This window comes from Poecilia reticulata, chromosome 23 (assembly GCF_904066995.2).
Source record: "Poecilia reticulata chromosome 23, P_reticulata-male-v2, whole genome shotgun sequence".
Classification (NCBI taxonomy): Eukaryota; Metazoa; Chordata; class Actinopteri; order Cyprinodontiformes; family Poeciliidae; genus Poecilia; species Poecilia reticulata.
Genome location: NC_088852.1, coordinates 7,818,527 through 7,844,330, shown reverse-complemented (window position 1 = coordinate 7,844,330; position 25,804 = coordinate 7,818,527). Strand labels below are relative to the sequence as shown.

Below are 25,804 nucleotides of genomic sequence, written 5' to 3'. Positions count from 1 at the left end.
TTAAGTCAATTTAATTATTAGTTAACAGTTAAAAGTTGTACCCTAAAGACAGCTAATTGACATGTTGACCTCTTTATCCGACGTCTCCTCATTGGCTGCTGAAAGTCATATACTTTTCCTCTTCTTTTACATCTGCTATTATATTTGAGCTAACTTGTTGTATCAAGATGGACACACGTCAATATCCGTGCCAAGTATTGCATGTGAACAAAAAAGATGGTGGCAACTCTACGAATTTATGTGCGTGTTTGCTCTTTAGTCCAGAGCGTGCATGCAGAAGGCGTAGAAGAGGGCCGATGTACTTAGGCTATATACGTCACGTCATCTGACGTTACATAAATAGAGAGTGACAGCTGAGCGAGAAGGCAGAGAGGTGGTGGAGAGAGGGAGTGAGTAACGAAGAGGCTGACCAGAGAGACCCGGCGCATCCAGAGGAGGATCACATCCAGCTCAGTGTAAACTTAACCTTTGAATGTATTAAAATGCTCTTTTTGAAATTGAAAATGTTCCCAGGCGATCACACAGGTCACCTCTTCAACCTCGGGAGAACGGGCATCGGTTATGACTGATATGCTCTGGCTTGCCTTCCGATGTGGTGGGAATCTGTTCTTGGCTGCCTCAAGACATCAGTACTCCTCTGAACGGCGTTGATAAACAAATGTTTTGCCTCATTTTAATGATGCAAAAAACAAATTTATGAAGAGAACTGAAATCATACATGCGTCAGGGTTAGTGAAAGATATCCCAACTAAATTGCACAATAGCAACGAGCAATCTAGAACTAAACTATACACAAAGAAAACTACAAAAAGGGAAAATATATTAACATTGATTCCGAGGCTACATTAAAATACCTAGAAACTACATCTAATGGGGAAAAAATATCTTTCTAACGCAGAGAAACTGAATGTGGAAAGATCTTTCAGGAATAAACAACAAACACAAATGAAAACCAAACATCCAAGAATCATAACAGACCTGTCACCTTATACCATGTATTTTTGATGTGTGTGTATATATATATATATATATATATTCATTCTTTTGAATCCTTCTCCATCATAGTCAGCAGAGGAGAAGTTTGAGAGACCTCATTTTCTAACTATATTAGATTTGTCAGCCTGGTTATTACACTTAAGGGTAATTTGGTCATGCTATTGGAGCATAATTAAGAAAAGATAAGGCAGCTGGAGACAGATAAAGACTTTATGAACTTCCATCTTTGCAGTGAATATCAAAATGGCTGCTGCAAGACTTCATTAATTATTTCTTACCAATCAGCATGGGAATTCTATAATAATAATCCAAGAGAGAAATAATCTCACGTTTTTTTTAATCATTTTAGTCTCATTGCAGCATTTTAATTTTTTTTTCTTCTGCTATAGTTTATTTTAGACGTTCTGATTCCTTTATTCAAGGTGTTATACCTTCGTGTTGTGTCGAGGCGGAATTTTTATTTTTGTTTTGTCCTGCAAGATAAACAGCTGAGCGAACACCTTCAAAGAATGATGATTCACAGTTTCGATGCTCCGTGTGTGTAGTAGTGATGTAAAATCAGCTGTTTTACTTTTTTCTGCTGGAGCAGCATGTGTCACACTCAAGCACTCAGCTCATTAACTCCCTTTTGTTCCTCGTGATCCATACTAACACGGTGTACGTGTCTGTGCGCGTGCCGCAGTGTTCGCCGCAGTAGAGCAAACCGTAGGGATCAGAGGCCCGGGACGAGGTCTCGCAGCAGATCCGTACTTCGCCTGCTACGACTCAGAAGTCGGCGATGGCAATTATTTTTGGACACAGAAACGGTTATGGTAGAAAATCGTTCATTTTCAAAAGTGCGAGTAGATTTAAGATGAAGCATACGAAGCCAAACTAGATAATTTATCAAAATGCATTCTGATTGGTCGATACAATCCCAATAAAATTCAATAAAGGTAAAAAATAAATACATAAATCAAGAAGTATGAACACTTCTTCAATACTGTGAAGATCAGTTTGCTGCAGAGGTAACAACACGTCATCAGGTTGATTTGCACTTTGCTATGAACTGTTTAAACACATTTTCCTGTTTTATTTCTTTTGCTTCTACCCCATCCTTCCCTCTCGATGCTCTCCAGTTGTGTGGTGGATGAGATGGACTTCTCAGGCATGGAGCTGGATGAAGCGCTGAGAAAGTTTCAGGCCCACATCCGCGTCCAAGGAGAAGCCCAGAAGGTGGAACGTCTCATTGAGGCCTTCAGGTAAGAGATTTTATTGCCTGGTTTGGAGTTTTTAAAATACTTTTTTTTTTTTTTTTTAAGTTTAGACATCATCTTAGCATGAAAGTTCCACAAAAACAATTAAGTTTTAGCTGCTGAAAGCTTGGATAAAAGAGAAACATGGCAGTATAATTCTTACTGACAGAAAAAAAACAGTAAACTGTGCATTGCGTTCTGTTATGTGCATATTTCTTAGAACTCATCATAACCATTTTAATCTTTCCAACTGGATGTTTTTGACATCTGCTTTTAGGTTTTATCTGGAGTTTAGTGGAAAAGCACCTCATGTTTTACTAATGTGGTTTTTAATCTTTTATTGTAGACGTTTTAATCTGGAGGATCTCTGCCTTGGCAAGAAAAAAAAATTGGATTAAACCTTTTTTCCTGTGGAATTTAATCTATAGGTTGTCAAAACTCTCGTTCATGTGAATGTCATGTTTTTTTTTTAATTATTATTATTATTTCTTTCATATTGTCTCCCTCGATTCAGACCAGCGAGGCCTGCAGACTTTTAGATGTGTTATTGATATTATCTTTAATTTTGACATTTTTTTTTCATCAAAAATTTTAGGCATGATGAAAACCTTTAAATTGGTGAGGGTGAGGCATGACTGCAGTGGGTTTTGATAGAACCGTAGCACACAAAAAAAATGTATAAATATCAATGTGTTTAACAATACTACTACGAAGGAAGACCCCACATATTTGATACAATGTCCTTGGTAAATCAAAAGGCTGAATGGGTGCGATAAAAAGGTAAATGATGCCCTTGGACCAAGGTTAACTGAAGTACTTTAAGGTAGTAAGTATTATTTTAACATTCAACTGAATCAAGTTACAAGCTGAAAGCCACAAATCTGAATTTGATGGCGTTTAATGGTTTCTATCACCATAAAACATGCGCGTATTACATAAATAATTAGGATATAAATACTATTCAGCAAATTTTTTTTCCTCTCCCATTTTCGCCAGCTGGTTGGAAGTTTCTGGTTATGTTTTGCAAAGAGTAACGATCTGCAGTGCATTCGCGGCGCTGCGAGTTAGCGCTGCTTGTTGTGACCCCTTTGTAATGACAGCCACCTGCCACAGTTGTCAAGGTGCCCAATGCGGAAAACAAATTGTCATAGCCGGGTGAAAGGTTGGCAGGGGAAATGCTTGGACATCAGGTGGGCCTGCGTGCTATTGGGAGTAAAAAATAAAAGGGAGGGGTGTGACATAAATTGAGAGAGGAAGGAAAAAAGGGGAGGAAAAAAAAGAAAGGGGGAGGATGGTTTATAAATAACCAGTATTGCATAACCGTCACTGCCTCTCTGTGCCTGCCTTCCGTGCTCCCGGGCTTTGAAATGCCTCCACACACACACACACACACACACACACACACACACGGAGAGATACAGAAATCTCCAAAGTAAGTGAAAGGAATTTGAAGCAGCAACGCTAAAGAATGAGGCAGTGAGGGAGGTGGAGAGTTTAGGGGGGCCAAGAAAGGCAGCCGGCAGCCTCGGTATCTGCTGCGTCAGTGGACTAATGAATGAGCAAATATGAACCTGCTCCTAATACTGCAGATTTATTCTGTTCCCGTTTCCAATTCCGGCTTTACAATAAACAATCCGGAGAGTCGAGGTTCGGTGATTTTCTGTTTGAGCATCATTATCATAGATAAAGATCATGCAGCGTGGATAATTTTGCCCTCAAAACCTCCCCAGGAAAACATAATGACTTATGCGTCTTAGACAGAAATGTGACATTAGGTTAGAAGGCAACTACGAGGGCTAACGATGAGGCCTCACAAATCCATGCTGCGAAAAGCATCAAGCAGGACATTTTCGTCTTGGGTTAGTTGTTTTCTTTGCTGACACACCGAAGCATGACAGACTCAAAGCAGTAAAAGTGACTGTTTATAGGCAAACATATGGTAAAATATTTTAGTTCCCTATGATTATTATACAAAAACCTATCCGGCTAATACATCAAACAATCTTCAAAAGATCTTCTGTGGTTAGAGCTCTACATGTGTGCGCGTTAAATTATTTCAACCTGAAGCTGTTTCATTTCATATGTCAATAGCAGCTGCTGATTTTGAAGCTGCTCTCTGGTCCAGTTAAATCATCCCACTTAAATACAAATGCAAAAACTGATTAGATTAAAATTGCATCTAAACTTAACAGCGGACTCCCACATCCTCGTTTCTGAATGAATCTTTTTCTCCTTTTAAATCTTCATCAATGTTCGCACACATTAGATGCTGTGTGCTGTAATTTACTAAGGCACATTAAACTGCCTTACAAACTACCAGCACAGGAATCCAAGAATTTTGTCGACTCCGTCAATTCAGTCTTCTCACATCGATCATTTTAACATGTTAATGTGCTTTGATCTAATCCAGTGTTTCTGAGTTTTAATTTAACAAGCATCACTTCAACAAATACATAAGTTCCCAAGTACTTCCATTATGCTAATGAGATTTTAAAACTTTGCTGTTTGGAGTTAGACTTTTACAGCTGTTGGGCGTCATAATAAAAAAAGGAAGAAAAATAATATTCACATCCATTAGCATTGCATATCTGATGTAAAAACAGCCAAGCTCCATGTTTCAGCAATCAACCAGAAGGCACCCTGAAGTCACAATTCCCAAAGAACAGAATTGTTTTTTAACATCTATGCTGTGCACATAAAACATAGCAACAGCTGCAGTCATAAACTGTTTATTTGAACTTCTGGTAGTTTGAGACTCATTAAAGTTTTTACGCTCTTGATTACAAACGCAATTGCTGCAGTTAATGTATGTTGACTAATGCTCTCAACACCCGTCCGTTTTTGAAATTGTTCCATAAAAAATGACTACGAAACAATGGGGATGCATTATTTGACTTGTTTTACACATTCCTGGTTTGTGTTGTCCTTCAACCAGACAGTTAAATGGCGGCTGTGGTGGCATAAAAGCATCCAAATTAAATGTGGATGTTATCAGTGTGAATACAAAGAACATTTTGTACTTTCCAAAGATTGAACCCAACGCCAGTTTAAACTGTATAAAGAAAAAGGGTGAGACCTAATATTGGCCTTTGAGGTACACCACGACACATTGAAAGTGAAGAAGAGAAGTAGTCACCTATGGAAATAGAAAAGAGACCCAAAGACAAATAGAATTTTATTAAAAGAAGAACTGTTTTTTAAGACTTTGATAAGAGATTCTTGTGACTGATTGTGTCAAATCTAAAAGAACCAAAACAGGAGTGCAACCTAAGTACGCTGTTTAAAAAAAAAAAAAAAAAAAGATCATTAGATAGTATGAGGCGAGGCAGCAGAAGGAAAACCAATTAAATACCGTAGACATAATCATGAAGATAATGAAAAAAAATCCTTGTTGGGAAAAGTCACAGTCATGCATAGTAATAAAGCTAGACTCATACGATCTGCCCAATAACTAATTTTCACAGCTAAAAGTCAAAAGTTCTGCATGCCGTTGGAGAAGGAGCCAGAGAAGGTCAACAATTCATCAATATAAATTCTATTTATAGTCCGTGGCTGGTGTCTCTTGCAATCCATGCTTTGTGGTTCAAGGACTTTTGTTCCCTTTTATCAGTACACATCCAGGAGTTTTGTGGGTTTTTTTTTTTTTCTTTTTCTAGAACCTATTTATCATGCAGACCAACTCTCATTTCAAGGCTGTACTTTTTGGAAAACAGTCCTCACTAAGGAAATCCTTTTGCATCACAGAAACCCCGTATTAATCCAACTACCAAGAAGTTGAAGGTGAATTTGTTTTCAGGAGGAGGAAATGTTTAAGAATACTTTATAAGAAAACGGGCATCAATGTTTAAACACTGAGCTTTTTTTTTTTTTTTTGCGCTCAGTTTTCTGTGTAATCCGCGGCTGATGCAAGCACTTGGATCCTGTGGGGATAAAAGTGTTCACGCAGAGAGGCAGTGTTTCAAGCAGAGCCGCCCCAACCTCACCTACTGTGAAATCCATTGCTGCAAAGGGGCAGCTGACGGCTTAAGATGAGCCCACAGGCAAAATTAAAGCCATAACTCTTATTTCAGCATGACACGCTAATGCTCAGCGTGTGTAATGGTTTTCTGGTAGCGCACCGAGAAAAAGGAGGCCTTGGTTTTAAATATTCTTCTATCATTTCATCTTCACTGCTTTTCTTGGCCTTCGTGTTTATTTATTCATCTCTGTGCACTTTCCCGCCCGTAGACGGTCCTGGAAAACTGCTCTCGTACGTGTACGCGAGTATTTTTGCAATTCTATTTTCTTCCTCTTCTTATCTGAAAATGTCTTTTCTTTTTTTTTTTTTTTTTTGCCCACAGCCAGAGGTACTGTATGTGCAACCCTGATGTGGTGCAGCAGTTTCACAACCCAGACACCATCTTCATCCTGGCCTTTGCCATCATCCTCCTGAACACTGACATGTACAGCCCCAACATTAAGCCAGACCGCAAGATGCTGTTGGAGGACTTCATACGTAATCTGCGAGGTAAGGGGCCCGGCATTACACATAAGCTGCTTGTAAAAAAAAAAAAAAAGAACACCGAGGGAGTTAAATGACAGTAATTAGTTCACATAATCGGTTAAAGCGAGGAGGTGACTGATGATGTGGATGTGTTTCAGCTCAGAAGATAAAGTGTTTTTGAGCTGGATTTTTCACGCTGTGGGAAAGATTCTGAAACAAATTCAAAAAAATGTGTTTCAAAGCCTTTTTTTTTTTCTTGCTGTTTCATTTTCTGGTTTTTAAATTAGCTTCGTCACAGAACGGGAATATGGAAAACTGAAGATAGGGATGTTTTTAGAAAGCCTGATCACATAAGTAATTTAGACAGTCTGTCTCCAGAAAAAATATAGATAAAACTCTTAAACATTTGTGCTTCCTTTGCCAAAACTTGATTCAAAAAAGAATAATCTACAACAAGGTCATTTTGAACTGAGCGTGTGTCGATTTTAAAGATGCTTGAAGAAAGTTGTTTTGTAGAATTCAACAAAATCTGTCAACCAGTAGGAGGCCTCCCCGTCATTGGAAAAAAACAAAAACAAAAAAAAAACTCAATTTGCCGAGTTCTCTCTCTGAGCATATATTAACGGAAAATTGTAGTTCAAAGTTTTTAGATGAAAGTACATTCTCTATTTTATTTAGAAATCAGAAATTCAGATTGAGGAAAAGGCACAGAATTCAATTTGATTGAGTCCCTGTGTGAAATTTTCAGAGTCTGTGATGATTTCATGTCACACACTGGTGTTGGTCCACTGTGTATTGCAGAGAGACATAATTCCCCCCCAATTTTAGCCAATTTTGTTTGAGGGTCAAGTTGAACTCAAATCTAAAGTGTCTAATATTTACATAAACTGTGTTTCATCCACATTATTCTGCCAACAACTCTCCAGTACTGTAGGTTAGGAATCCAGACTTGTCATTTAGCACAAACGCAGTTAACAGTTCCCTTTTAACATTGAATTCACCAGGCAAAAATGTCGTAGGCAGTCACTGAAACATGATGTAGTGCAATGTTTATGTAATTAGAAATAGATATGTGAATTTATATTCTAAGAAGAATAACCAAAAGAGTTTAAAATCTGTTAATGCTGAATTTCTGGTGGTTTTTCTTCCGCACATTCTGAGTCCAAATATTTAATAATAATGAAGAAATATTGGCAAACTATGTTCCAAATCTGCATTTAAGACTCTTGCTGTCAAGTCAAAAATAATAATGGCGTTCATGAACGATGTAAATGACATAAATCACAACGAGCCAGGTGCAGTGTGGGTAGTAAACGACATAAAACGTCAATCTTCTGAACGAACAGAGCAAGAAGCAGCTTTTATTTTTGGGGGGACTTTTTTTTTGGTTTCCTCCCAATTAGGCAGCGGCTCTGCAACGACAGAACGGTAGAGGTATCTTTAAGTTTATTTTGCACTCAACTGGAAAGATATCCATGTGGTCATAATTATGGAGGTGTACAGCCAACACGAACAGATTGTTAAGAGACATCATCAGTCCGCGGTTCATAAACATCACCGACTAATAAGTGCATCCTATAGCAGTAATATATGCACAGCAGCTGTCGGAGCCGCCGTCTGTGGCTTACACAGCAGCTTGCTTCCACTGCTGATTGCATGGCATAAAGATGGTTTAACCCCAGAGTCTACGTTTTCAAGTCGAGCCTGTGACGTGCATTCAACTCCAGTTGGAGTTTAAAACTTGAGTCACGAGCGTTTATTGGGAAAATTAACCAGTATTGCAAGGTGTGCAACTAGAGAAACGCAACTAGAAACGTCTGCACTGTTTTCTATATCGGAAATTACCAGTTGCGTTCAGAATGCGTCAACCAGTGGATGTTACTCTCTAGACGTATTCAAGAACAATGTGTGGATCAGGAGGATTTCTCAATGCCATTGTCCATGTCAGTTCGACATTGTTCTGCGAGTATAATCAATTACTCACTAAATCCTGCCGTTTTATAAGCTCGTGCCCTTTATTTACGCTAATTGCTGCAGTAGTGATACTGCCACAGCAAATAAGCAAGGATAAAGAGTAAAAGCAAAATGTAATAAATGTCTTCATTAGTAGTGAAAATATGCATGCCTAAATTTTATTTAAAATTAATTCAAGAAAGCCGTTTAATCCCCCACAAATTTCTCTGCGTTCCGTCATATTTCCTGCTGTGGACTCTTGCTCTGAAGGAAGGCAGTAAATGTGAAAGTAAAAAAGACAACAACAACAAAAAACAGCAGAAGTAGATGTCCAACCATTTTCGGTTTGCATTCAGTTGAGCCTGCCCGCATAAATTTAAGAGATAAATATAGTGGGTTATGCTTCCCCACTCCCCCGCTCACCCTACGAGCTCCACAAATTAACTTACTGTGACACAAACCAAAGAACACCTGTAAATCTTTGCTCCGGCATGCAGACAACTCCTCATTCGGCGCATGTTGAGGAAGAGACACGAGCCTCGTGGTTTAGCTCTCCCTCCGCGTAATCAATCAGGGACCGCTGAGGTCGATGCAGAACAACTTCAGTACATTCATCCCGTCTGTTCCTCACAATCAAATTAGCTTGGAAAATCAATTCCAGCATCTTATGCAAATTAAAATATGCCACTCTCTTTTGGCCTCTCTATTCATCTTCTGCCTAAATTTTTCCCTCCATCTCTCCATGCATCATCATCTTATCTAACCTATCGATGCGGCGCTGTCTGTTTGCTCCGGTGTCTTTTCTTGTTTTGTATTCTGCCTCTCAACCTTTTGTCCACACTTGTCCTTCTCGCACGCTGACAGAAGAACAACTCACTCAGCTGCCTGGCTGGGGTGAAATGGGATTCGAGCCTCTGAAATCAGCAGTCATGATGAACGGTGGAACCTTTAACTAATTTAGCGATAAATTAACCAAGTTTGCAGTAATAATCTTCTGAAGTGAATCTAGTGTGTCACAGTGGTACAGAATGAATCCTGTTTGTATCTAGTAGTTTGGTGCACACCCTTTTTGCATTTCAATAACTTCTTGCATAAGGAAACTAACAATATTACAAGTTTAATCTTTTAGCATATGCTTGTCGCTTATTTTAGCGCAATGTTTTTCCCACATTAGATGCCTTCCTGTGTCAATTGTCAGCTCTCTTCAGACTAAGTTTTTTTGTTTTGCAAAGAAGCTGTGCAATTATATGATTTAGTTACGTTTTTTTATGCTTGTAGATAGTGTAACCCATTTATTCTTTATTTCATTTTTATGTGGCAGAAGCCATTTTGAAAACTGGCATTTTGAAAACAAGAGTTTAACTAACCCTACCCATAACCTTAAATGGAGTTTAACCTAAAACAGTGCTTCCACTATTCATCAGACACAAACTGTTACTTTGAAATGAATATAACGGAATGCGTTTTTGAAAACATGCAGAGAATATGTCAGGTTTAGGTGCAAGATAATTTTTTTTAATGTTTTCCAAACAAAAGTAAACCATCTCTGGTCACAAGCTGTACTTACAAGAAATCTATTTCATTTAACGTAATACAGTCTTTTAGGTTGATCTGTGTTAGTCCAGATGTCCAAAAAAAGTCTCACTTTGTTGCATCCCCAATTTGCAAAACACAGTAAATAGACCAAGTGTTTTATACTCAAATGGTTAGGAGGTAATTAGGGTGGTAGTGGTAAAATCTTTACAAATTCAGATGACTTTTTAGTGACCTTCTTGACGAATAAAAAAAAAGGATGACGTTTTGTGCCACGGTTTCATCACTCAAGTTATTCGCTCTGATATTCAAGGCTTTTCTACAGAGTTAAACGATTGGTTTCGTCACATGTGCGATGCTGCGTTCGGAGACAAAGCAGGAAGGACTGGGGGGGGAAGGGAGAAAGCCAAGAAATAGATAATGTAGGAGCGAAAGTGTTTCGTATTAATTTGACACTTGGCACACATTTCCCTGTGGCCATCTCCTTTTCACCCACAACGCCGTGATGTGCTGTGAAGTCTCAGCAGTGGCCCTTCGTGACTCACTGGCATCGCCATCGGTTGTGGCGTGGCGGCTTCGTTTTCTTCAGACAAATCCCACCCCATTGAAGAGCCAACGTACCACACAGAGGAACACAGCTGTGTTTAATATAACGGGGAGCGTTCTGAGGGCACACATTAAGCCTAATGACATGCAGCTTTACTTCTGTCAAACTGCTACTTTGAGCTGCTGTATGTTCTGGACGTCAAATATTCTAAGAGTTAAGTGTTACCTCCCGCAAATTACCCTTAGCTATTATTTAAGGAGAGAGAAAAAGCTTTTAAACAAAAAGTATGCTGTTGGATTGAAGAAGTTTACAATTCACTCATTTTATTTTTCAAATAGTTTGCATCCATTTGCCCATTGCCGTCTTAGGTGTCGACGACGGAGCTGACATCCCCAGAGACATGGTGGTGGGCATCTACGAAAGAATACAACTGCGAGAGCTGCGCTCAAATGAAGACCACGTCACCTACGTCTCCAAAGTCGAGCAGTCCATAGTAGGGATGAAAACGGTAAGGACGCAAAGTTTAAATATTTTTTTCCCGACAAACTTTTGGCCAGAGAAATAAATCGAGTTTTGCCGGAACGTTTTCTGTGCTAAATAACCCAGTCATTATTCATGCCCTTATCACAATCACTTACCGCATTTATTACTCATTAAACGTCTCATCTACAGCTCATTCATTAGGACAAGTCATTACTTCATCCAGATACGTCATTAGCCGTCGCTATCATCGGGCATCTAAGGGTTTAAATTAACACAGGGGGTGCTGTTGCTCAGCAGTGGCAGCGGCGCCCAAATGGGGGATGCAGCTGCTCCCTGTGGAGTTTGGCAACATTAATAAATGTTGCGGAACTCTGATTTTTGTGAGAAACAAACCCAACTTCATCCTATTTATTTTAATTGATGGGTTTAGCTTTACAATAATGCAATTATAAGACATAACCAGCTTTAAGAAGAGAAAGATTACTTTTTCCTGATTGGCACAGCTGAGTTTTTATTTCAGGTCTGTGTTTAATCAGTTAGCTTAAGGAGAAATGCATTTGAAGTCTGAAGGAAAGACTCTTAGAAGTAGTACAGGAACGGTTTCAGAGATTTTTTTTTTTTCTTTTTTAGACGGAAGAAGCCAGATAAATATGCGCTGACAGGAATGTTTTGCTTTTTAATTTAATAATTTTACCGTTTTCTATAAAATCATTGTTTCTGGGTTTTACTGATTACATCGAGCATCTTAAAAAACAAATTCCGATTTTGTTTGAGTTTCAGGTAGAAAGCAGTTAACCCCATGTCTTTGTTTAAAAATTACACTGTAAAACTGCCAGATATTTTTTCCAATAGTGCAAAACAAGCCAGCTGTCAGACAACAATAGTGGTGTCATCTATCTGGGTTTGAGATGTTCATACGGGTTTCATGGTCCTGTGGTTCAGATCAATTTAGTAAGTCCATTACTAAGAGTTGAACTAAAGGCACACCGTCAGCTTCATCCACCCTTTTTTTTAAACAAAAAGTATTTTTCTCTTTTTCATCCATTTTATATGATCACAAAAAAGGCGAATGAAGATAAAAAATTCTTGGTTTAATTGGTCTCAAGATTTAATGTCAGGAAATACCCAACTTTCCAAGTGACACTGAAACACTGACGTTAAATAATTGCACATGCCCTCTTGGCTGGTGGCGTTTCAGTCCCTCAGTGATAGATGAGTAGCTGTGAGATCATGGAAGGAGTGCTGTCATACCCAAACAATGATGGATTGTCCTGACAGGAAGTGAACGTTCTCGCCAACGGGAGCAGTCTTCCATAAAAAGAGGGGAGACTTTGATACAGTTTTTTCCTCTTCTTTAGCACGGCTATACCATCCTCCAGTGACCAATCTATCATGCTAATTACCTTTCATAGCTGCCTGGTAAAACATTTGTGAAACATAACAGTGTTTGGACCTAAATAATGGCTTTACATCTAAAGGATTTAGATTTACTTCAACAACAAGGACGGTCATGCAAAATTAATTCAGAAACTTGAATTAGTGTTTTGGAAATACATAGTTAAATCAGTACTAACCTTTCCTATTATTATTATTATTGGTCCTTACTGAAGTAAATTTGTTCAACTTTATTTATTTAGGTGTATCAGAGGAAAGCAGGTCGAATAAAAATATCCAACAAAATTCCTTTCAGATATTCGCCCAAGTTTTTATTTTTTATTTTAATGATGTACGGTACTATACTGGCTAAATAATACTACATGTTTAGGATACACTGCCTAGAATTTTCCTTTTAAATCGATATAAGAGGCATTTCAGCCTAATGAGGTTTGTACATGTTTTTTTTGTGACGTTAGTGTAATGAAAAGACTTGAGCTGGAGCCCTTGTAGCCTGCAGTGATGAGATCTGAGGGAACAGCCGATGAGAAGAAGGTGAAAACAAGATCCGATCACTCTCCAAAGGCATGAGCCGTAATCTGGTTAAACTTGGAGAGACACGTAAAGCTCAAAAGAGGAATGGCAACAATTTAAGAAAGAAAAAAAATGTACGGACTTGTTTGCTTTGCGAAAGAGTCTAGCACTATAAATATAGACATTTAATTACAAGGATGTGTTGAAATGTATTGTTTTGGTTAATCATTTTGTGTTTTGAGCTCTCCCTGCCGGGTCAACAGTTTGTCAAGCATCTCTGTATTCAGCCAGAAGTAACCCCGGAAGCGGTCACTGCAGGTGCAGCGGCCAGATGAGCCTAAAATGCCCAAACCGCAGTCTTGCCCTAAGGACATTGTCAGCCTGCACCCTTTTAGCTGTTGCTCCTCCTCATCAGTAAGTTATGCCAGGGTTCCCCTCTTGACAGTTTGACAGATGCTTTCTGCACCTGAATCTGCAGCTGGACAAACTTCCTGGTTATTATCTAGTCGGCCCAGCAAAACATACCAAATTTAGAGTCAGATTCCCCATGCTCTGTATCCTCCCTTGCCATTCTGTGTTAACGCATTCATTTTTAGTTTTTGCTGCAATAAATTTTTTTTTACTCAAGATCTCTGGGTATTTTTGGAGAGATGAGACCCGTCTTTTCCCACATGCTCCGTTTCTGAGATTACACATCGTGTAGGGTGCTATAGGCTCTTCACCCGTTTTGTTGAATCACCCGAAACCCTCTCGAGTCACTTGACGAGGCACCAGTTTCCCGTCTGCAGGTCCTGTCCGTCCCTCACAGAAGATTAGTGTGCTGCAGTCGACTTTTCGAGGTAACAGACGTCAACAAGGCACAGAAACAAGCAGCGCACCAGAGGGAAGTCTTCCTCTTCAATGATCTAATAGTGGTAAGATTACTGTCCCGGAGTTTTTAAGAGTCTTTTTAGGTTTCGTGTATCTCAGTTTTGTCTCAGTGGAGTCCTCCATCACTGTAACCCTTTAGAACTAGCACAAAATATTTTAATCTTTCATCAAACAAGAAGTCTATGTTCTTCAGTTGCTTCCTACTACAAAGATTATGGATACTACTTGGAAGTAGAGTTTAGGCATGAATGAGCAATGAGAACATCTGGAAGGGGGCATTTTGGAAATGGGGGGATGAGGAAATGATATAGGGTATTCTCAATAAAATAAAAATCATTAGTAACTCCAAGTGCCTTGTTGCTTTCCTTTCTGTCCTCAAATGCTTGTTCATGCTTCCCCCGCCCCAGTTAAAGCATTAAAGCTGCTCTTTTCGCTGTGACAGCTGCAGTGCACCACCTCCTCTGAAAGCTTCTCAACTGTTATGTTGTTTTGTAACTCAGAACTCTTGAGCTGCTTCTTCTAATAATAGATGGCGGCAAATGTGGCGCACCCTCTGAAGAAAAGGTTGGCCCTCCGCAGAGCTGTCGCAGAAGCCGATCGTAAATTTCCAAGCGATTTTAAAGTTTCGTGAAGCACCGAGTGATTATTTTTTTAATGTTGGGTATAATTAATGTTCTCATTAAGAGACACATGAGGATCATTTATCCAAAGGAGCTAACTCCACTAATAATTACGTCGAGTACTGATCAGTTCAGCAAGAAACGCTGCGGCGGCGCAGACATTTTCCCCCCTCTTTGTACCACTGAAGCATAAAAGTAACTGGGATCTGCAGGAACCGAGGTCAAAAAGACCATTTAAAGTAGTTGCTGAAACATGTTGGCTACTAAAATCAAATCTGAATTTTTGTTTAGCTGGAATTAAAAGTTACAAGTGTTGTATTTTTTCCCCAGAGAAACTTTTTCTAGCAAGAGAAAGCCGGGTAGGAATTACCTTGAGAAAAATCTTCCCAAAGAGGAAAAAACGACATCATTTGTATTTAATTTGTCCCCTGTTCCAGCAACTGAACATGTCATGAGGTGTTAAAGTGCCAGCGTGACGTATCTGTTTGATACCACTTGCCTGGAAAATTATACCAAACGGTATCATTGTGAAACAGATTTGCCTCATTTTTCTCTATTTGGAAGGTTAGTGAAAAAGCTTCACGGCATCTCTGATACATTATGATGTAGGTTTGGCACGGAGTTATTTGTCATTCAAATGATGCTCAGCTAGAGACACTTCGAAGGTTAGGGTGAACATTAATACTGGCTGCCTGCCCTTTAAATTAGTTTCAAATGACAAATAGTTTTAAATGGTTTCTAAGCGGCTCCCTCCCCCCGCCCTTTTTTTTTCTTGTTGCAGATTTTGAAGCTCTGTCCAAAGAAGAAGAGTTCTGCCGCCTATACTTTCTGCAAAGCTTTGGGCCTACTTGGCATGCAGTTCCATCTTTTTGAAAATGAATGTAAGTGACCATTATGTCCTGGCTGCTTAAAAATAACTGGGAGAGAGTGGAGCAGAAAACGCAATTCTGCAAATGCATTTGCTTCAACAAATGGCTCCATTTAAGGCTTGGGGCCATGACATGCAGACCCCCGTTGCATTAAAACAATACCTTTGAAACTCATTTTAGCCTAGACACACGCGACCATCAGACAAATGTGAGGATGCATGCACCAGTGAAACTCGTTTAAGCATATACATGTTGCACATTAGCAACAAATGCTATATGTTTCCTTTCCATTTGCTGGACTTGAAGGGCATGTTTGCAGTCACCTCCAACTATACAACCAGTTTTGATAAGCTATTAAATGTTTTTGGAAGGTTTAGAAATGCTGTTTAAAAAAAAAGAAAAAATCCAAGTCTTATTAATAGCAATAAATATAGCATAAATTTATCTCTGATTTAATGATTTGATTAAAAATAAGTTAGAATCAACACAGACTGATGGAACATTTTGAAATTTAGCAAATAAGAGGTTTTTACGTGAAACCGACTGATTATGTGTGCAGCAACACCTTAGCTTCTCTTCCACCCCCTCACCCGACGACTGAGAGCGAACCGATCTCTTTTGAACTCCACAGACTACCCTCATGGAATCACGATCCTCTCCCCGTACGGCTCAGACAAGAAGCAGGTGCTCCACTTCTGTGCCCAAAGTGCAGAGGAGCTGCTCAAGTTTGTTGAAGACCTAAAGGAATCGATCGCAGAGGTGTCAGAGATGGAGCAGATACGCATCGAGTGTGAGTGTGTTTTCCCAGAGATGGTTGTTGACTATTAAAAAGGCAGTAATCACACTCTTTGTTCGACTTGCGCCGACTGAATAGGGAGAATTTATTTGCCGTTGCTTCTTAAGTGGAAAATGATCAGGTTTAAGGTCGATTACTTAATCATTTCTTCATACCCTGCAACATGTTCTTGCAATTTTACCAAAGCAGACATTTTTTTTTGTTGAGCAAGACTGTTCTCATATATTGTTGTAAAAAAAAAAATAAACAAATCAGAGAAATTGCCTAAATAAAAAAAAAATCATTCAATTTGTACAAAACTCTGTGGCTGTTAACGAAGCTGGATAGGGTTAGATGCTTCTCAAAGTCTCCAGACAATAGCACAGTTTACCTTGTCTATACTTTGACACGTATGAAAAGCCTTCGCATCAAGAATCTGCCCTGGCAGAGAGCATCAAAGAAAGCATCCCTGCTGGGATTTGAAGCAACCGCCTTACCTTTCACAGTGAGGGATGGCCTGCAGCCGAGGGAATAAAGATGAACAAGATGGTGAAGACAGGCAGAAGTTAAGAAAAGGGTTGTTTATCCCTAGAAACTAGTGGATTTGATTCTCTATGAGTTGAGTGTGAACGTTTAAATGTGTCGCCTTTTGAAAGACAGGAGTAAGCGGGTTAATGTTTTCCTTCTTCAACATCACAAGTCAACGTCATCATTTTTTATTTTTTCAAATTTATCTCGATGATGATGATGATGTTGATTGTTTTTCTTCTTTGCAGGGGAGCTAGAAAAGCAGCAAGGAGCCAAGATGCATTCAGTTAAGAGCAATGGGACACAGCTAGAGCTGCGCAGCAAACAGGGCTCGCTATCAGGTGTGTGTGTGTGTGTGTGCGTGTGTGGGGGGGGCTGGGAGTAGAGAGAGTGAACTGCTTTAAAAAAAAATTACAAGAAGTGATCAACTTTATTAACTGAAGAAATGCAAGGTAAATTTTCAAATAGGTGACCATTATCAGAAATTATGAAATATCTATTATGAACTTCAGAATTTTTGTGTCATTTTTGTTGACTTTGTTATATTTCTGGATACTAACAAAGCCCTTAATTTTTGTGCTGTGTGTGTATGGAATCATAGAGTTATCTTTAGATTGCAGATTCCTAAAAACTTCATAAAATTCTGTTGCGATATAAAGAAAACATCTGATCGCGCTATCATTTCCTACACGTTTCAAACTGAAACAGAAACTAGCAACTTTGGAACGATCAGAACAATCATGTGGAAATGAAGAGCTTAAATACCGAGGCGGAAATGACAAAGCAGTCCAGAAGGACTAATCAGAGGCAAATGGAAAACAGCTGAGGGATTAGTGCAGCCAAAGGAGAATCGGGAGATGGAAAACAGCTGTGGAAGGAGGCAGACCGGCAGGCTGAGGGAAGATCAGCGGTAAACGCTGGAGAAGAACCGAGAAACTACAAACTGAGGGGAAAAGAGAGTCTAAAAGCATGAAGAACAAAATACATGAATAAATGAAACTAAATCCAGGGGAGAAAATAACTGGTATGGTTGGACTTTTGCAATAATAATGAATATATATCTAAAACACGTCAGGATCAAGACACAGCTATTTTGTAAAAATTTAAATAATAATGCTGCAAAGACAATAAACGAGCCAAAGAAACTGACTACAATTTTTTTTTTTTTTTTGTTCTTGCAAATTGTGCAAAGCGCAGAGCAGGTAGAGGCGAACTGGCCTCTTGATTTGATTTGTAGCTACATCCCAATTTGGACGCATTAACACCGACCCACATCACTCCCCCACTGAAGAAATTCCTCCACTTTAGCTCTGTCTAAATATTTAACTTTTCAAATTAAGATGCTGGAAACAGAGCACAAATCTTGCCGTCGGCGTGCCGTTTACTCGCCTGTCTCCCTTCCGTTTCTAGGAAACACAGAGATAGATGAAAGAAGCGGACACAATGCAGTTGAGGTAAGTGCAGTTGAGATGGGTCGAAGTTCCCAACAGCAGGTAAGTCAGTGGATTCAGCATTAGGGCAGGATGAGGTAGGAGGAAGCATCAGGACCGATCCCGTGTTCAGGACTAGAGGCGTCAAGCAGGTGCGACTGAGGAGAGTGTGTGTGTGTGTACGTGTGTGAGTGAGTGAGTGAGTGTCACTGGGTAAATTGCAGCGGGCATGTGAGGTCACTCAACATTATTCGATAAAAATAAAAAAAAAACTTCATCTGCGATGGCGATGTGGAAGGGTTATAAAAGTCATAGCAAATATGCGTTCTCTTTGTCCCAAAAGTTTTAATTAGATTTGCGTACTCTGAAGAGTAGGACATTTACCACGGAACCCTAATTAACATGAGAATATATAGACGGATAAATTCAACTATTACTTCACCTAGAGTCAGACCCCCACCTACCCTTTTTGCCAGGAACTTCTCAGGCGAATCATTTTGTGCAAGCCAACTACTGTACCATAAGTACTTGTCCTCAAGGGTCCAGGTGACCTTTTTGAGTGCTTTATGTGGCTGTGGAGTGGAAGGTGGGAGTAAGAAAGCCCAATACAAGGGCCATCTTGACATTCTGCTGGGGTTTTTTTTTTTTTCCCCGCACAGCTCTTTGGTGATTTTTCAGGCCGTCAATCTTTTTAGTCACTGCTCCTTTACAAAAGTGTAATTTAATTCTTCACATTTGGCCACAGTGCTACTGTAAGCTTCTATTATATTCTAATATTCTTTTCTAATGTCTCTCAGTGAGATTTGTTGTTAGGGAAGCACAAAGTTGCACATAATAAGAGCAAGGAAAAACATACAAGGTTTTCCTTTTTTTTTTTTTTTTTTTAGAATAAAAGTCCAAAAATGAACTAAAGTTCATTGTTCTGGAACATGACATGCTCAGCTAGACATATTTGTTTCCATCTTGAACCTATAGGTGTTTTTATTAACCCAGGAACTAACTCTAAAAGTGCAATGCCTCTATGCTGTCCACTAATAGCAGTAGAGGAATTTTAAATCCGTTTATGTACTCAGTTGACTCCAGTGCGTTTTGTTGTCCTATATTTCACCTCAAGTCAGCCTTCTTTGGTCTGAGCTACCTTCTTACTAATCTGCCACACACCCAACAGTAAATGTCAGGGGCTGGTGGGGAACGACTGGCTGTCGAGGCACATTTATCTTAGAAACTAGGACAGTTTGTTCCAAAAAAAAAAAAAAAAACTCCCTTATACAGTCATGGCTAGCATCTTGTGGCAAGCTATTCATTTCAGTGGACTTGGTTAGATTTTAGAGAGAAATGTTAACACTATAAATTAATGTTTCCTGTAGACATCTGTGCTTGTGGGCCTGCTCACCTCCTGTCCTCTTCTTCCACTTCTCCTTCTCCTTCTTCTTCTTCGTATGACTTCCGTCTATGTTCTGGTTGCCTCGACCCTGAAGTCCCCCCAAACCCCCTGCACCCTGTGTCCACCGTCACCATAGTGCCACACAGTGGTTTGGAAGGGAGACACAGGAGGCCCCCCAGTGTCCTCCTTTGGAACCACGGGGCCCCTCCCGTAGAACCGTTCTTTCCTTCACTACTCTCCTTCTCCCCCCTCCCCCAGTCACAACACTGGTCTTCCCAGCATCCAGTCTACTGTTCCCAACACCTGTGGGGGTGGAGTGAGGAGAGTCACAATGCTTTTACACCTTCACTAATCCCTAACACCTAAGTTCCTACGCATGCCCCGTGTGGTTGCGCGTGTGTGTGTGTGAATGTGCTGCCACCCCCACAAAAAAAGAGAAAAAAACACAACAACAACAACAACGCTTGACGGATTGTAGAGGAGGAACCAGTTTTATAACATTTGATGCTGTTCTCTTGGCTGTTTTCTAAACTAGGTGTCAATTCACAACAGGCTTCAGACGTACCAGCTCAGCAGCAGTGCGGCTCAGAGCCCCGAGAGCGCGGCCCTTCTTAACAGCCGTGGGGAGCTGCTTTTCCAGCAGGGGTTAACACAGGGGCCGGCGCCTCCACCTCAACACCCGCGGCTGCATTCCGCGGCGAGCACCCCCGCCCACCACTTCCCCATTCAGCTGCAGCACCAACCCGCCGTGAGCGTGGCCGACCTGCGACCCGAGGCGCTCATCCAGTGCCAGCAGATCGTCAAAGTCATCATGCTTGACAGCAGCGGCCACGGACGCGTGGAGGCCTTCCTCAGCCAGACGCCCACCCACCCCCACCACCACCACCACTACCACCACCACCACCACCAGCTGAGCCAGTCTGCGATGTCCAGCCCCGTCCGCTCACCAGACGGCTCGTACGGCAACGACGGGCACCAGCCCCCGCTGCCTCCCCCGCCTCCACCTTACAACCACCCGCACCAGTATATACCCCCGGACCCCCGCCTCGGTCTACACCGGACCCCTAGCGGCTCTCGGAGTATGTTGTAAATAAATCGACACGAAATTTCACAAAACCTTCCTTCAGCCTATTTAAGATATGTGTGTACATAATGTACAGCTACTGTATACATACAGATGAAAGAGCTATAATGAGAAAATAAAACTCCACTTATATGCATATATTTAAAGAAAATATTAAAATGATAAATGTTTTAAATCAGACTAGGAGAAATAAAGTGAATATATATATATAAAGTTTTACTCAATTGCTCATGTATTTTGAAATATTATGTAGTTTTAACAAATTTCTATAACTTTTATGTCAGTTTTAACTCTCGCAAGGGGAAAATGGAAACTATAGACACTGAATTTAGTTGGGGGATGGATTCTTTCTTCACTTCTTACCACAAATGAATCCCTGAAACGTTTTTTTGTGATAATTTCCAGGAATGGATGCTCAACACTCCGAGGACCTCCTGCTTCTTTTTGCGTTTTCCTTTCTTTTGTCCCAGACCCCACGCCTACTTACTGTGCTGTACGTACACACGCGTGTTTAGCTGACGCTTAATGGAAAACATGTGCCAAAAATACATATGCCTCCACTAAACAATGACTTCTTTGCACTTGACTGAATGCTAGGGCTTAAAGAGATAAATACAAAAAAACAAAACATAAAAAAAGCAGAAAAAATACTTTAAGATAGTAGTGCTTTCGGGCCTCTTCTTCTAGCCATTTGCGCTTTTGCTGACTTATTTATGTGATGGAGGGCCTTCTTCTCTTCCTCTCAACTCCACTAGATTAAAAAACAAAATGTCTTTCTGTGAAAAGCTGTTTTTTTTTATCCACCCTTCCGTTGTAATGTGTCTGTATCACCTAAGAACTCTCAGTGGTTATTTAACATAGACCAGTGGTTCTCAAACTTTTTATAACAAGTACCGCTGTAGTAAAGTTTTCCACATTGACACACATAAAAACAACGACGTGGGAGTTTTTGAGTTTTATTATGTAATTTGGAAAACCGTTAATTCACACTGCAGGTCAGGTTAAGTTGCAGAATTTAATTGTGCCCCATATTCATTTTAATTTCTGACTTGAGCTGAAAAAAAGTCACAAGTAGGTCAGGTGAAGTTCAAAGTTCAACTAGAAACGATGTAAATTTCTGACCAACTGAACATCAAAGTAGTAGTAGTAGACATTTTGATTCATTTTTATGATTTTAATTTCATAAATTAGTCTGTACTATTTGGGGACAATCAAGCAAATTATAGAATTACCTTGAAAAACAATAATCCAATTGTCAATAAATCAGCACAAATGTGTAAATTTGATTATTTGTAACAAAGTGGAATGACGTACCATATGGAAAAACTGCCACTGATCCGGATTATGAACCCGATGGTACTTGTTTTCTAATTCAGAAGTTCAGAAGTATGAGTGTAACCAATAGCATTTGGAAACGAGAAAGTTGGAAAGGTCTTATGTGATGATTCCTGTGCAGCACCTTGGTAATGGCAAAACCTTTTCATAGGCCATCAGTTATGATATAATCAGTTTATATTAACCTTAGCTGATGAGAGACAACATTGTTTTCTAAATGCTGACGGATTGAAACTTTTTCTTGGGTTTCTATGCTTTTCTGTTTGTTTTCAGCATGCCTTCAGTTCTTACCTCCTTTGTCGTTCCACTTTATTGCACTTGTCTAATGCGCTAATTTGGTTAGATTTCTTTGTAAGAGCGGATTGCGTCATTGACGGCCCTGTTATTAACATTTACTAACACTGTAAGGGATCAGTAGCTTGGTCTCTCACAATATTGGTTAACAATCTGAATGGTTTTTGAACATGGAGCTGGAACACAGTAAACTTGAACACTAGTAAAGTAGCTACCAGTAATAGGTAACTCGTTTAGTCTGTACTTGGAATTAACAAAAGTCTTTCCACCACACTTCAATTTTGAGACATTTCTGGAAAAAACTGTACTCAACTTGCTTATCTTGGTTATTGTTGGTTTTCTAATGGCCTACATCACATCTCTTTGCAAATTTCCTTGAATACCACCAAAGGCACCGGTGGTACTTGTAGCACAGTTTGAGAACCATGGTCATAAATCATTTAACATTTAAGATTAATAGGACTGAAAGACAACCATGAGAATGGGCTACTGGTGAACCAAATTCAATTAATCCAAGGTGGTTCATCTTCTTGAAGGCCATTTGTCAGAGAGCAAAGGAATCTGCTGGAGTAGGTTCATACTTTAAAGGGGTATTATGTAAAACTCTTCACGTGTAACATACTGTATGTACAACACACTGTGTGAGCCGCTGCAGTTTTGTCAAATGTACCCTTGTCAGGAAATCCCAAAATGAAATCACGCAAAGATGTTTCAGATACAAATGTTAAAATCTGTGTTCACATTTATTTGTCTTTGTGCTACCATCGTCCGTGTTCCCTTCTGTGGATTGCCGCTTGCTCATCTGCGAAACTCTCTGCGCTGAACGTTCCCACATCCCCAAGGTTCCGTCTCGGATTCTCGTGACTGTTTTCTCTCCCGCCATGACCTTTCAGACTTGACATTTTCCAGGGGAAGAAAAGGGGTGGGGAGGGGTAAAAAAAAAAAGAGGCAAGAACTACATGTAGCTTCTATTGCAAATGATGGCATTGACCCTCCTCTTTGTGCTGTTGTCTTTACTGCTTATATTAAGAATGGGACAAAAAAGAATGCACTATCTGACCTCTTTCTGTTTCACCTCGGCTTAGATTGTAAATACCACATGCGAGTGGAGTTGGGGAGGACATGCAAGCCACCTTCAGCCTCTTTCAAATTGCCGTCGCCCTGTCACGCGTCCTTCTTGCTGAAGTAGGTCAGCAAGCTGCCCGAGCCCAAGCGCGTCCGTCTCTTAAAATGTAAGCCCACCCCCACCAGGTACCGAGGAATGGATGTTCAGTTAACTCTGCTCCCATTTGACCTCCATCTGTCTGATTTGTTGATTTGTAATCACACACCCAGTGCGGGAAGGTCTCTATCTCATTTTTCTGTCCCCCTGCCCCTCCTCCCGACTTTCACCTTGTGAAAAGACAGCGGTGGGGAAAACAAAAAAGAAAAGGAAAAAAAAGTGGGCTTGTGTTCCAGTAGGCAGAGTTGATGAGTGTTCATTTTAAACAAATCCATCCGCCCCGTTGTTTCCATCCCACTGATTGCTTTTATTGTTGTTTCATAATGCAATGAGAGGAATTAGCACTTTCAAAATGAATGAACAGCTCCGATGATTAGTTTAATACTTTTACTGGCTTGGAACACACTTTCAGCGGTTATGTAATGAATTTTAGCAGATTACGTTGAGTTTTGGATTATACACTGGTTTATGATGATTGTACTCATTTGTTTGTTTGAGACAACTTTTAGATGTAATAGGATGAATTTTCTTGTTTGTTTTTTTTTTTGTACTGCATGGCATTGGTTTGACAATGTATTGATTGAACCCTGATTCCAAAAAGGCTTGAACTTAACAGGCATGAGTGACATGTTTTAAGAAAAGTGATGTTTTTGGTTTTTAATAGGTAACGCCCTCAAAAAGACTCGAAACAAAACAGTAAGTTTCAGTGCCTCGTGACAGAGCAGTCGCCTGTTCCATGTTCCCCTTTTGTTTTTAGCCAACCCGTTTCTTGGTCCTCAGTTTGAACATTGTGTGTTTCAGGAATTTCGGAGCACAGATTTGACGGCTGGGCAATAAACGTGAGCGCGAGACGCACTAAGCGGTTGGATTCGAGTGAAAAGTTCAATGTAGCATTTTTGAAAGTGTAGCAAATGGAACATGTAAGGAAGAAACTTTCAAAAGGGCTTTGTCATACCAGTGCACACCTTCATCAGCTAATGACGAATGGATCTCGATGGCCTGTCGATCACTGTGTTTGCTCAATACCATATAGAAAGGTGTAGAAACGGAGGACACGTTTGAGGCCACACAGGTGAAACCATCTTCCTCAGTTGAATCATTCCTCTACCTGTATTTACAGTATATCAACTTGAAATTAAAGATTATTTAAGTGAATTCACCAACATGGTTTTGGCTCAATTATTGGATTTAATAGCCATGAGAACAATGGCAAGTTATGCAGACACTAAATCTTGTATTTAAATAGATTTTTGTAATGGTCAACATGACTGATTTCAGACGGTGATGCAAAGCCTCTGGCTTTTGATTCATCTATGTATGACTCATGGTCTCCCAGAGTCAGGTCTTTTTTAAGGTCCAGAATCACAGCAGTGCGCCACGAGTGGCTGTTTATAAAGACCCAAGTTGGAAAAGCAAAGCACATCGGGCAGCTTTCACATAACACCAACCGCTGTTAAGCAGGCAACAGCATAACGAGTATGAATAACATTATCCCCAGGCAGCGTATGTGTTTAAGGAGTGGGAAACAGTCAGACTGATCTTTAAATAACAGTACTAGTCACTATGACAGACAATGACATCAGTTTTGTTCTGAAAGCTGGCCGCTCAAAACGGACATCTAAAGAGTGACGTTTTCACAAGCTGTGGCTTCTTTTCAACTAAGCTTACACTTTATAGGATCTTTTATGAATTCTGGGAATAAACATTTCAACAAAATATTCTGAATTGACTACAACTGTCAGGGTGTGGCTTTTTGTTGTTTGTTTTGTTAGAAAATGTGTCTTATTACCAATAGTAAAACAATGCTGAACAAAGTATTTATGTGTAGTGTTTTTTTTATTTTAGTTACATGAAAAGCTGAAGTACAGTCAATCCATATATACAAAAATCACATCGTTTCAAAGTATGCATCTCCAAATTTGTACATTTTCTACGTCTAGAAACAATAAGTGTCAAGCAGACAAAAAGATGCTCATATATTTAAAAAGAAAAATCCCCACAAAGTTCAGTGGTTCCTTTCGGTGTTTATCCAATTTTTTATCCATACGTACTAGGAAGGTTGGTTTGTGTTTTCTTATTGTGTTGATAAGTTTTGTGTTTGGTTTTTTTCATGTTATTTCCATGTTTAATGTTTTCTGTAATTGATCCAGTTTGTTTTCCGCTGCTTCCACTTAGACAACTGGCCTCAACTGGCTCCAATCCCAGTGACCCCACCTCCTAGCCATTTCATTCTCCTCTTGTCTATCTGCTGCTGT

General features: G+C 39.8%; 1 protein-coding gene across 5 annotated transcripts in view; it reads left to right on the top strand.

Annotated features, from left to right (window-relative positions):
• The window catches only part of iqsec3a (IQ motif and Sec7 domain ArfGEF 3a), a 90,099-nt gene extending 65,391 nt beyond the window's left edge, over nucleotides 1-24,708 (top strand). For 3 of the 5 annotated variants that reach the window (XM_008400649.3, XM_081603824.1, XM_081603825.1), the window contains 10 exons: nucleotides 2,115-2,237; nucleotides 6,572-6,738; nucleotides 11,116-11,255; nucleotides 13,927-14,052; nucleotides 15,410-15,509; nucleotides 16,129-16,287; nucleotides 17,049-17,141; nucleotides 18,211-18,254; nucleotides 20,150-20,693; nucleotides 21,104-24,708. In XM_008400649.3, the coding sequence (XP_008398871.2) occupies nucleotides 2,115-2,237; nucleotides 6,572-6,738; nucleotides 11,116-11,255; nucleotides 13,927-14,052; nucleotides 15,410-15,509; nucleotides 16,129-16,287; nucleotides 17,049-17,141; nucleotides 18,211-18,254; nucleotides 20,150-20,693; nucleotides 21,104-21,213 (1,606 nt within the window). In that variant the 3' untranslated portion in view covers nucleotides 21,214-24,708. Of the gene's footprint in view, nucleotides 1-2,114; nucleotides 2,238-6,571; nucleotides 6,739-11,115; nucleotides 11,256-13,926; nucleotides 14,053-15,409; nucleotides 15,510-16,128; nucleotides 16,288-17,048; nucleotides 17,142-18,210; nucleotides 18,255-20,149; nucleotides 20,694-21,103 lie in introns of those variants that run through there. The other 2 variants (XM_008400651.3, XM_008400653.3) reach the window with 2 other exon arrangements.
• The last annotated feature ends 1,096 nt before the right edge of the window (nucleotides 24,709-25,804 follow it).